Raw genomic sequence first — 12,500 nt, 5'->3', positions numbered from 1 at the left:
CACCGAGAACCCCAACTAAAGACCAATTAATTCATGAAGTTCTTAGGCTTAAGGGGACGCCTTGTGACATATTGTGAAGCACGAATCTCATAATGCAGTTGTATTGGCATGAACATTTATGTTAAAACGAAAACTGACAAAAAATTAGTGAACACAAATGCGATTATCAGTGATTCCTTCTGTTGATTCTAATTTGTATTTTCTACTTTTTGCTTGTGTGCTGCAAAAGCTGTCCCGTCAACTCCAGCTCCTCCAACCACTACCACGCCTATTGAATCCAGTGTGGTACAAACCCCGTTTCCTTCAGCAACCCCGACTACTGGTGAAAAAACCGTGTCTTCTTCAGCAACCACACCAGGTATACTAAATGATAGTCTCCTTCGTGGTCGTTCTTTGGGGTGTCACACAACGCCCGTCTCACTCCCAGCGTTGCGTGACGCCTCAAACATCTGCGGGGGAAAATCTGAATGGAAGTATTTGCCATTTTAAGTACTTAACATGAGCACTTTTTATTGTATTTCAGTCTTTTGTTTTGTTCCGGAGGTAACCATTCGAACAGTACAAATGAGTTTAATAGTTTTAGTTATCAAAAGTTCGCCCAATATAGGATAGACGAAGCAGCCATGGTGTATTACGCAAGTTGAAGTTGAAAAAAAAAATGGTCAAAATTAGGTGCTTCACTGGACCAATGGACCTCTTTAGCTTGTACGTTTTGTTTTCCCATTTCAGACCACGTATTTTCATAAGTTATGCATACACATGCACGTGCATAAGACGACATTTGAAAGAAACTGTTCCCTAGAGTAACATCACGTGGTCTGAAATGGGAAAACAAAATGTACAAGCTAAAGAGGTCCATTTTTGCCTCGGCTGCGTGCGTTTGCTTAGCATATGACTGGCTTAAATTAAGTTAAGAATTTGTTTTTAACCTATTCGTCTTTGCCAAAAGAGGACCAAATAACGAGTAAAATCATCAGGCATTAGACAGAGTAAAATTTATCCTCAAGTGCTGACGTTCTTCATAAAACCTCAAATTTGGCTATTTCACCTTGTCGTTTTGCAGACGACGGCAAAGAAATGGACAAAAGTGAGAAATGCACGTGCAGGGCGTTCAAAGCTATTGTTTTTGTTCATTAAATATGCAAATTTGGGACGTTGACAAAAACTTCACCTCAAAATATAACTCTGCTCTGTCGTAAGTCTTTCGCGAATATTCCATCGCGTTGGCGTCTTTCAATGTGGGCGAAGTATCATAAAAATAAATTGGTTCGAGCGGTTTCAGAGTGAAAATATAAAATGAAAGATTTGCATTTCTTCGCTCACGTTGTCGTTAAAACCTCAAATTAAATGATTTCACGTCGTGGTTGTGCAGAGCACCGCAAAACACTCGTGCCGCACGTGCAGCACGATTATTTGTCCTCTTTTAACCAATTATATTCTTGTTTTGAGGCGTTCCCGTTATTAATGGACTCACACAAGGTGAAGTGGCTGCCATAACTGTACCTGTCATCATCATCTTGTTACTGGTTGGACTCGCACTGTTGTTATTCTGCTTCCGCCGCCACCAACGTAAGCCACGTGGCTTGCAAAGGGCTCCTACGGATCTTCAGCGCCTTGGCGAAAGAGGTTTTTCCCTGAGGAATCGACAAAACCATCCGTCAAGTCCTTATTGCGGTGACTACGATGGGTAAGGAAAGGCCGAAAACATCATTTGTAGGATACTACTACTACTACTACTCCTACTACTGAGCTTTATTTTATTTAGAAGGCATGTCATTCATATCTCTCTCACAGAGTCTGCACGCCATGATTGGCCAATAAGCCTCTTCGGAATATACCATAATACTCTTGTCACCCCCCCCCCCCCCTACCTCCAAGGACACTGCATATTCCCAAGAGCATTTGAAAACAATGGTTTATGCAAAATTTGGGGGGCAAACAAAGTGTATTATGGGGAATTCGAAAAGAGAGAATGCACGTCGTTGTCCGGGCGAAAACGGCATAGAAATGTATGCACATGTAAAACGCACGTGCAGGGCGTTCAACAAGTTGAACCTCAGGGGACACGTCGCGGGGACATGTCGCTGCAACATATCCCTGAAACATGTACCCGCAACATTTTCATGTGCGTGCAAATGTCGTGATTTTGTCCCTGCTACATGTCCCCGCTACACGACCCTAATGCATGTCGACTCGGTGTGTACAACACACCTATTTGTCGCTGCAACATGTCCTTGCAACATGCCTCGTGTCTGCCCACCTGAATGATGAACTAATCCGCGCGATTTAATCGGCAAAAGGTGTAATAGAGTATGTTATTGACCTTGTTCTCTCTTTCTGCTCTGTAAATTACGGCGTTTTTTTTTCCTTTTCGATTTCTGGTGCTCGGGCAAAAATAGTGCCTGAGAAGAAAATACCCGAGGAAACGATTGTATCAAAATGGTATTGATCTCTCATTTCGCGCCCAGCATTTCTTCCGATCGAGGTTAAATTAAATGATAAGCTGTTGCCTTTAGAGGCATTTGTGTGGTCTTTTAAATATCTCTCCTTTCAATCTTCAAGTGATGTCTTGAAATCCTATTCCTATTTTAGTCAACTTATCCGTTTTGTTTCATTGCTTTTTAGGGGTGAGCAATGGGTGAAATTACCGCCTAAATCGGACGGAGGACTGGAGTTGAATCCAGCTTACGTAGAACAGCGTATCCAAGACGCGTTGGAGACTGGGGAAACTGATGAGTTTGAGTTCGGTTACCACAGATTGGAAGTGAAGCGCATTCTTGGAAAAGGCGCTTTTGGTAAAGTGTTTTTAGCCGAAGCGCACGGTATAGGGAAAACTGACCAAACCAGCCTTGTAGCCGTTAAAGTGCTCAATGGTGAGTCTCGTTTCCTCTTTTCTTACTTGTCACAGCCTGTGCGCGGGATAGAAAGTTTTTAAAAATTCTCAAAATGAAGCACTTTCTCTAGCTGGTGGAGGCACAGTCATTTGCAATCTATTGTTTTACAACCCCGGATTCCTGAGTGACCATTCTCGAGGCTACTGCGTGGTCGCTAAGTACGTAAACAGGAAAAATGGCAGGTGGAGGACGCATTTTGGCGGTGGATGCTCTTTCTACTCTCACTAGCTACTCTTGCTCAACTTTTCAGTGCTGTGACTTCTTATTATCACTTTTAATGCTTTAACGCCTCCGCCAAAGGCAGTATATTGTGACACAAGCCGACCCCGGCTTGGCGGGTTACGCCAACCTCGTTCTCAGGATCTCTCCCTTGGCTTCTAGACCCATCCCAGAAGCCAAGGGAGAGGTCCTGGGAACGAGGTTAGGATTACCCCACCTTCAAGCGTTTACATGGAAAAAACACGACCCCGGCTGGGCAGGTTACCCGGTCTGGCCTGGCCCACCTCGGTGGGTTACCTCACCTATCATGTAAACGCGAGCCCAGGCTGGGAAATATATGGACAGGCGGGTTACCCCACCTCCATGTAACCAATCCCTTAGATATGATGATACTACTATCACTACCACTGCCGTTACCGCTATCGCTGCCGCTGTTAATAATAACAATAATGATGATGAAATGTTACATTTTAATCGCGCAAATACATGTAAATACATTTTGCTTAGCTTTTACAGCATTATGTAATAATCTCGTGATCTACTGTCAGTTTTAATTATTAACTTTGTATGTATTTTTTTATAGGCTTTTATGAGAAATTTCGTTCTGTTATTTTAAATTTTATTTATTTATTTATTTATTTATCGTGGCATGCCTGAAAACTAGCTAATAGACCTCTTAACAGTTGTGTGCTTAGTTACCTGGCCTTAAAATGAAAGTGAGGCTGGTGTTGACCTTTTTATGATACAGACCTCCCTCCTTTTTTATGTTATTGATGTTGTTGTCATGCTATATTCTAATTAGTAAGAATTTACATAAGAAAAGCGAGGTTTCCATCAAAACAAGATCAAGTCCAGCCTCACTTTCATTCATAGACCAGGTAACTAAGCACACAACTGTAAAACGGAGTATTAGCTAAGATCATTGACCACGTTAAATAAAGGTTATTGTATTGTATTTTATTATAGTGTCTCAAAGGTTGAAAATACACGCCTCGTGTCAAAAGAATATACAAGGATTAGATTGTAGAAAAATCGTACTCAGAAATGAGGCGGTTTATAAATGACTTTTCAAAATGCGTAGCTACTAGTACATGGTGCATATAACTTCGACATCAAGCTGATAAGCCGCTATACATGAGATTCAATAAGTTGGGTGGAACATTTTAGTTTTCATCGAATTGTCTGAGCCAGTAATAGCAGGCGTAGTTTCACTAAGTGGTGAGTTGGGAGCAAATGTTGCTACGGTAACGGTTTAGTTGGGTAAAGCTTAGTCGCCTTATATGCTGAGCTACCAGTGGTGGACAACTCGTGTAGGAAATCATTGTTAGATTCATAACTATTGCATGCCTGCCACATTTGATTTATAAATGCCTGACATAGCGCAAAGAGAGTTTGTAATATCACCCAGTCTTGTCATGGTGGGTTTCCTGGGATTTGCATCACCCCATCCATAGGAAACAAAAGGTGAAATATCAAGTGAAGCTATGATCGTCGCAGTTGTGATCGCAATTTTTGCATTTGCGTAGGGAAGCCTGAAAAATTCAGTACTTCAACGGGATTTGAACCCGTGACCTCGCGATACCGGTGCGACGCTCTAACCAACTGAGCTATGAAGCCACTGACGTTGGGATCTGGTCATTTGTGGGTTCTAATGTTGCCGTGAGGAATGAATCAACGATGAAATGATATATTATTTGGATCATATATGAACTACTTTCATATCCGCAATTCATATATGATCCAAATCATATATCATTTCATCTTTAGGTAAAATATCATAACGATGATTGCCTATATGCGTGTTTGTGTGAGCTGGAATGAGCTGTGCGTTTGCCTGAGGCGCTGCATAGAGTGGAAACTCATTCAGTGCCTTTGTTTTAATTGGCAGAAAAAGCAAATGATGATGAAAAAGAGGATTTCAAGATAGAGATTGATTTCATGAAAACGCTCGGGCGGCACGAGAATGTCGTGACCATGTTAGGATGTTGCACTTTGTACCCTCCTTTGTGTCTGATTGTGGAATATGTACCCCACGGAGATCTACTGCACTACCTCAGAAATCTCAGAAAAACGGTAAGACGTGAACTGAAGATTGACAATTCAACCAACCAATCAATCGATCGATCGATTCATCAATTCATCCATGCAGCCACCCATCCTTCGATGGGATGGATGGATGGATGGATGGATGACTGGATCGATCGATCGATCGATCGATCGATCAATCAATCAATCAATCAATCAATCAATCAATCAATCAATCAAAGCGATGGTACCACATGAAGACAAAAAAAGCCACTAAACGGTTTTGAAGTGGCCTGGTTTTCAAAAATCACTTCAAATCTTTAAATTATCGAGCTCGTTCCGTGTGGAGACTATAAAATTTCTTATTCTTTAGTTTGAGATGCAGAATCGTAAGCTACAAGGAGACAATATAGACGAATTGAAATACGGAGCAAAAGGCACTTCATCGGAACCTGACATAACCAGCACCGGATCTGTGATGGAGCCAAGATACTTCCAGCGCCCATTAGTGGCTTCGCTCAGTGAGGCGGTAGGTGCAATATCCGTGAACTCTTTATGGCAACAACAACAACAATAACAACAAAGAAAAAGAAATAGTGCTTTGGCACGATGTGGACATTGCGCAAGTTCAGTCCTGTCGTGGTGCAGATATGCAGCTTATCAGATGAACGCCCTTTTAAATAAGCGTTCCAAATTGTCCCCTTACTTTGTCTTTAACTTCATCATCTCTTACCTCCGGAAATGCAGGCAATAAATGTCAGTAAATTAAACACAAATACTTCAAGTAAGATAACGCTGATCTTAAAACACCCATAATTCTAATGCCAACCCCACGATCTGATGCCTATAGAACAGCCGCGGGAATGCTATAATCAGTTTTTTTTAAAGAAATAACAGTAAAAACTAAACTCTTTGCGTTTATTTTTCTCCACTGATAAATTTCTCTATTAGATCTGTTTGACTTTTTAACCGAAATATCAGGGAATCGATCCTATACTAGGGCCCTTTTCTTGAAAGCCCAAGACTTTTCAGGCATGTATCCCTCTGTACCTTCAAAAGGAAAACATCTCAAGGCATGAAATTTGACAAATATGTTAAGCGTCCTTCACACGGCAAACTTGAGTTTGCAAACTCAAGTTGGTGTGTATGAACGGCACAAAAACAGTCAGCAAACACGTTGGCAAACTGTTGGCCGGCGACAAATAGAACTTGTCTCTATTCTCGCCAATAGTTTGCCAACATGTCTGACAACTTTTGTTGTGTCTTTCATACACACCAACTTCAGTTTGCATTTGCCAACACGAGTTTGCAAACTTAAGTTTGCCGTGTGAAGGCCGCTTTAGGGAGGGTTTTTTTCTGTTCTCGACAACATGTTCGAAGCGAAGTTTCTCATAATAAACGAATCTAGGTCTCACAAATGGCTTTTCGGAACACAAAAGCCCTCGGGATTTTTACGAAAAGGGTTCTACTTAGCACAGTGATTTTCAGAAACATCCTTGTATCATTCCTAGGCGATCTTGACAATTCCGGATGAGGCAGATGGTAACTCACAGACATCAAGTAAACGAAGTCTTCTAAGACGATCTAAATCGGAAGATACACAGCTGTGTATCAAAAACACCTTTGTAAGAGTAAATAAATTTATAGACTGATCTCTCTAAGCTATTTAATCTTATGATATTACGAAAAGTCTTAAATGTCAAATCTTTAAACCTCACTAAGCTATGAATATTTTTGTATTCATTTAAACTATTACCAGCTCTTCTCGTCTCCTTGCAACTTATCACTGATTTAATCTAAATTGCACTGTTATTAGTCAGGAACGAATAACCAGGAGTGAAGAACTTCGATATACTTGTGTCACTGCGTTAATGGCACAGCTACCTTATGATCAATTTTCCCGCGAAACCACACCTTGCCAGCCAATTATAAGCCTTCAATTTAAAAAGTGACCATTTCCAATGGGACTGAGAATTGTCTTGTGCATGCGATCCGAAACATATTCAAATAAAAGCTCGTCAAGATGACCTTTTCTCTGATGTGATCATGAGAGTTTTACGTTCCTGCTTATTCTCAAATGCTTTATACAATGAACTTGAAATGTTTAACGACTGACGCCAAACTTTGTTAAACTTTAAGGCTCAGGTATGAATTTTAACTGTCAAGTTTCCAAGCCGTTGAATGGAAAAGAATAGAATAGATTGTGTTTCATATTGAGAAACACTGCAGTTAAAACTGAATTGCGCCTCTTAACAATTATAATCAAATATGCCACTAAAATTAAAGTATATTATTATCTAGTACTTAATAAAAATGTTCCTTAGTCAATAAGACTCTTCTTTCGAGCCCTTGATAATGAAAGATTCCCCAAATCTTTGGGTCTTAACAATCGGCTGAGCAAACCTCCTCTGCCTCCTTAACTCGTATGGACTATTACTTTCAAGAGGGAGCTGGCAGGAGGCTAAAAATCTTGCAAGAAGGATTACTTATATTAGTAAAATTCAACTAGTGGTCTATTATCAATGCTGCGTTCTGATTGGTTGAGCTACTAGTAGGCTATTTGTTATAGCCCACTAGTAGCGAAAAGCGCCGGCTTTGAAAACCAAAACAACAATTAAAGTCTAGGTTTAACTAGCGAAAGATGTTTTGTCTCGATATTTTTTTGACCAACTAGTTGGATTTTACTAAAACAATTATTCCTCTCGCCCTCATGGCCTCTGAGTCAATAGCCCATTCGGCCTTCGGCCTCATGGGCTATTGACTCAGAGCCCATTCGGGCTCGAGGAATAATTGTTAAATAGATTGTGATAGCTGTTCTGTTAAGCTGGTGGGCTGTAATGGGCTCCAGCCCTGCAAGCTGAAATGCGTCTCAGTAAATGCACCCTGGAAAAAAATGCATTAGAGGGCCCTCCTTTGCACTCTTTCTAGCTCGACTCAAAGGTAATTAAGTCATGCGCAGTAGAAGACTAGACAAGCGTAATCTAACGAAGACCTAATAAATGCGCAATAATAGGTTACAAGATCTGCTGTTGGAACGCGCGCACCATTTAGCTGTAAGGGAAAATACAGTTTCTTAGACGCTTTCTTGACAAGATCCTCGATATGGTCATTCCACGTTATTCCACGTCTAATGTTAGGTGTGTTGTTAATAAAAGAAAGGTATCCATAGGGTATCGATATTATGGAACTTTCGTCTTTTGACTAGATACACGAATAAAATTGCAGAGCTATCGTTTTAAGCTGATAGAAACTTGATGTCACGCATGCGCATATCAGTGTTGTTCAGTTCTTTCTCTCTTTTTCGCAACCAACTAAGCATCTTTCATTTTCTTCTAGAAAAGTAATGTGAAGACTTTCAAACCAGACGAAGGAACCAATTCAACATCGCCAACTGATGTGTCCAATACCACGGAAACCACTCTAGGTATTGTTGTTGTTTCTGTGTAATGCTTCGTAACAAATTCCCTAAAATTTCTGAGAAGTCTTCGGAAATCTTCGCGAATATAAAAATTTAATTTTGGCAATATCCAGCAATATTTGGCTGTTCGCAACCCCGATTTGAACGAAATTTATACCTTTCACATTTAGTATAGGTGGTTTTCACGTTACGTCATCACTACCATGTTGGTGGATGAAAACAAAAGATCTTTTCTTCGTCCACCAGCAATTGTACATTTTAGCATTGTTATCTGTGTCTCTAGAGATTGGCTGCAAACCACCTATAGCGCAAATTGCTTGAAAATTCCTGTCACTAGATCCTCGTGAAATCTGTGCGAAAAGACGAGACCGGTAAAATATACTAGTTAACAAATTGAAAAGGCATAGACCGTATTCATAAATGGCGGCCAAGAAATTATTATTTTGTCTTTGTGCTAATCATCCTCACTAGCCTCCCTTTGGAGCAAAAATTCTTTTGAATTTTGTTCGCGCTAACGAGGCTAGTCAGAATGATTAGCATAAAGACAATAATTACTTCAAAAATTCATTAATAATTTATGAGCGTAACAGCCTATCAAAACACCGATAAAACGTCACGTGAATCATGAGCTTATATCCTGATAAAATACTGCTGTTCGTTTTTTAAACATTACTTAGCCGCCATTTATGAGTACGGTCTATGGCAACAGATGATAAGAGGCAGTTAATTTAACAACGACAACGAAAAATATGCAAAGAATTGGCTCACAGTTTTCTCCACAATCTGGTTTAATGGCTCTTTAAGCTCGGTGGTAAAGCATCTTAATAGACCACTTCAGGAAATACTATAATACTCTTTGTTTGTCCCTCACATTTTGAGTAAGCATTGTTTTTGTTTTCTCTTGGGACCATTGTAAGTTCCAAGCGAAACTGGAAACAATACTTATGCAAAATTTGGGGGGACAAACAATGAGTATTATGATATTTTTCGAAGTGGTTTATTTTTAATTGGAGGGTCGTAGGTTGAACTGCTGCAAAGTAGCACTCGGATTTCTTGATAGTATCTCCGAGTTACCATTGAAAGATCGTCTCTTCATTTCATTAACCTGGCTAGCATTTGTCATCTCCTTCAAAACAATAATGGCTTAATTATAAGGAAAGTCAATCGTGTTGCACTAAAGTGGCAAATTCGGCAGATATTTTGAGGTCGCTTGGATCGAGCCCGGCCAGTTGAACCTCAGAAAACCGCACACTAAGGGACTTAATTGCACGAAACATTTCACAGTGTAACATATCCTGCAACGGCCAACAATCGTTGCGAGACAAGTTGCAATAACCGTTGCCAAAAGTAGAATTAAGTTCTACTTGTCTCGCAACGATTTTGGCCGTTGCAGGGTATGTTACACTGTGGAATGTTTCGTGCAACTTGTCCCGCCGCAATGTCGCCAAAACATTGCGAGACAAAGTTGAAGTTGCACGAAACATTTCACATTGTAACAGCGCCTTTAATCTTATAATAATATCAATTTCAATGTCTTGAAGTTTAGAGAATAAGTGTGGGCGGTCATCATCTGATTGTTTTGCAGTGTTAGACACCAAATCGCAGTCTTCCGTTCCCTCTCGCAAGATGGACCTTGAGGGTGCCTTAGACTCTGATGATCTGCAGTCCTTCTCTCTTCAGATTGCAACCGGAATGGTACGAAGATTGAGCGAGCGCAAACTTCCCTTCATGAGTTGTCTCTCTTGCCAGAATGGAAGGGCGTGCATCTTTTAAATAGGGAATTTAAGGCCCGTTTCAAACGTCGAACTTTGAGATAGGATCCAGCTCATCCTATCTCTAATTTCATTGGATCCCTTTGCCGTGACTTTAACATTGTCAGTTCCCACGGCCTGCTCCCGTCCGACCTTGTAGCTCAGTCGGTAGAGCAGCGGTGATCTAACCCGAAGGTCGTGGGTTCAATTCCCACCCTGGTCAGAGTTTTTCTCTGTCCTTGTGTGGGCCCATTTCCATCAGTGGGGCTAACGTTCATATGGTTCATATGGGGTAGATACTTAGCACTTCACATTACACTCTAATCAGTTAAGTCTGTTCAAATATAAGTGCTACACGGCCAACGTTTGAAAAAACGTAATCCCTCCTTGATTTTATTGTTTTAGATTCGAAAAATGATTGTGCTGTTTGTGCTGCGGGACGCATTTTTGTAAATTTCTTTGCCATATTGTGCAAAACTACGACAAAAAACTCGCCACACTTAATATGGACTTAAAAGGATCTTTTGTGCGCTTTTTAAGTTCAATGAGAAGGCAGTATTCGTAGAGTCTTCCTTTCTCCGGCCTTCAAACACCATTCGAACTCTGAATCCGCTGTAAGACCTTTAATTAAAAGCTGTCAGGGAATAACGTTACACCGATTACGGAAGCCTCTTTTATCACTTTTAGGCCTATCTCGCCGGCAGAGGAATAATCCACAGAGATTTAGCGGCTAGAAACATTCTGGTCGGAGACGACAAAGTGCTGAAAATATCTGACTTTGGTTTGTCAAGGGAAGGCATTTACGTGAAACGTAGCACTGGAAAGATCCCTTTACGATGGCTGTCAATTGAAGCTATGCGAGAGAGAGTTTACTCTACAGCCAGTGACGTGTAAGAGAGACCACTCAGTCTTCTTCTCTTTGCCATATCATTTTTTAAGATTGTTTCGGTTTATTTTTGTTATGATCAACAAATAGGTTCATATGTTGCATTTTCCTGTTTGTAATTTTCTATAGGTGGGCATTTGGTATTGTTCTGTGGGAGATTTGCACTCTCGGTAAGAATATATTCTCATACAGGTCATTATTTTTTCACTTACTCCGTGTGTGACCCTTGGGCGCGATGCGCGATTCCAAACTCGTCAAGTTCGTGATCTTGATTTATGCGTTACGGTCAGTTTATTATTTTTATACAAATTAGTAAGAGCTGGTAGTGTAAAATAGTGTTCACGATGTGTGTGTCTTGATCTCCAAATGGGTTTCTCGAGTTGTTCCAGGAAGGGAAAGGTAGCTACATTAGTTAAGCCTTTGTTAAAGAAAATTGCTCTATCCATTTACTTACGAAGCCTTGAAGGTGTCCAGCCAAGTTTTCCTAACTGAAGACATAGAACCATGCTCGATGATAGCTCGTAAGTTCTAATTCTAAGCAAGCGTGAAACAAATAGTTTAGTGTGGACTGTGTTGAAACTTTATGCTCTTCTCCGTCTAAGGACCTTATATCAAAGAAAGATTGCAAGCACTGCACATAGCTTGTGTTTATTATGAGTTTTTGCGTTTTTTTTCACATTTCAGGAGGTTTTCCTTATCCGACGATAAACGACAAAGATCTGCTTGATTTCCTGTTGGATGGAAACCGCATGAAAAAACCAGATAACTGTACGGATGAAATGTAAATAAGTATTTGTCATATTTTCGATTAATACTAATTTTCGCTCTTTGATAGAGCACCGACAACTCCAAGATCAAAACCGACACAATTTCGAAGTTCAGTCTGTCAAGATGAGTTCATCGTTTATTACTGGATTCCATATCATTCCAGTTTTCATTATCTGACAGTTTAAGAGCAATTTTTAGATCGTCAGAGCCTTGTTTAAATGGATTATTTCTTTTTCCGCCCAGTTATCAAATCATGCTGGCTTGCTGGACACGTGACTGTGAAGAACGGCCCTCGTTCCAATCCTTGAGTGAACAGTTGTTCGATATGCAGAAAGATGAGCATCCATACGTTAATGTGGATCCCACGCAAGATTTTGCGCTTCCCCCCACTGCAGGCCAAGGTGAGAAAAACAACAATTCATTCATCAATCCGTTCTCTCATGCATCCACTCATCTGTACGTCCCTCCGTTCATGCGTTCGTTCGTGCGTGCTTTCGTTCATTCGTTTGTTCTTTTGTTCTTTCGTTTGTTAGTTCGTT

General features: G+C 40.5%; 1 protein-coding gene across 1 annotated transcript in view; it reads left to right on the top strand.

Moving 5' to 3' along the window:
- Nucleotides 1-12,500, top strand: part of LOC137968075 (uncharacterized) — a 73,406-nt gene that overhangs the window by 55,184 nt on the left and 5,722 nt on the right. The window contains exons 17-28 of the mRNA XM_068814700.1: nucleotides 230-358; nucleotides 1,450-1,687; nucleotides 2,626-2,873; nucleotides 5,002-5,186; nucleotides 5,512-5,667; nucleotides 6,650-6,763; nucleotides 8,475-8,562; nucleotides 10,142-10,251; nucleotides 10,995-11,197; nucleotides 11,323-11,363; nucleotides 11,878-11,974; nucleotides 12,205-12,362. Of these exons, the coding sequence (XP_068670801.1) occupies nucleotides 230-358; nucleotides 1,450-1,687; nucleotides 2,626-2,873; nucleotides 5,002-5,186; nucleotides 5,512-5,667; nucleotides 6,650-6,763; nucleotides 8,475-8,562; nucleotides 10,142-10,251; nucleotides 10,995-11,197; nucleotides 11,323-11,363; nucleotides 11,878-11,974; nucleotides 12,205-12,362 (1,767 nt within the window). The remainder of the gene's footprint in view (nucleotides 1-229; nucleotides 359-1,449; nucleotides 1,688-2,625; nucleotides 2,874-5,001; nucleotides 5,187-5,511; nucleotides 5,668-6,649; nucleotides 6,764-8,474; nucleotides 8,563-10,141; nucleotides 10,252-10,994; nucleotides 11,198-11,322; nucleotides 11,364-11,877; nucleotides 11,975-12,204; nucleotides 12,363-12,500) is intronic.

The sequence above is a fragment of the Montipora foliosa genome, chromosome 8, assembly GCF_036669935.1.
Source record: "Montipora foliosa isolate CH-2021 chromosome 8, ASM3666993v2, whole genome shotgun sequence".
NCBI lineage: Eukaryota > Metazoa > Cnidaria > Anthozoa > Scleractinia > Acroporidae > Montipora > Montipora foliosa.
The sequence above is the reverse complement of the archived record's forward strand: the minus strand, read 5'-3'. Positions and strand labels throughout refer to the sequence as shown.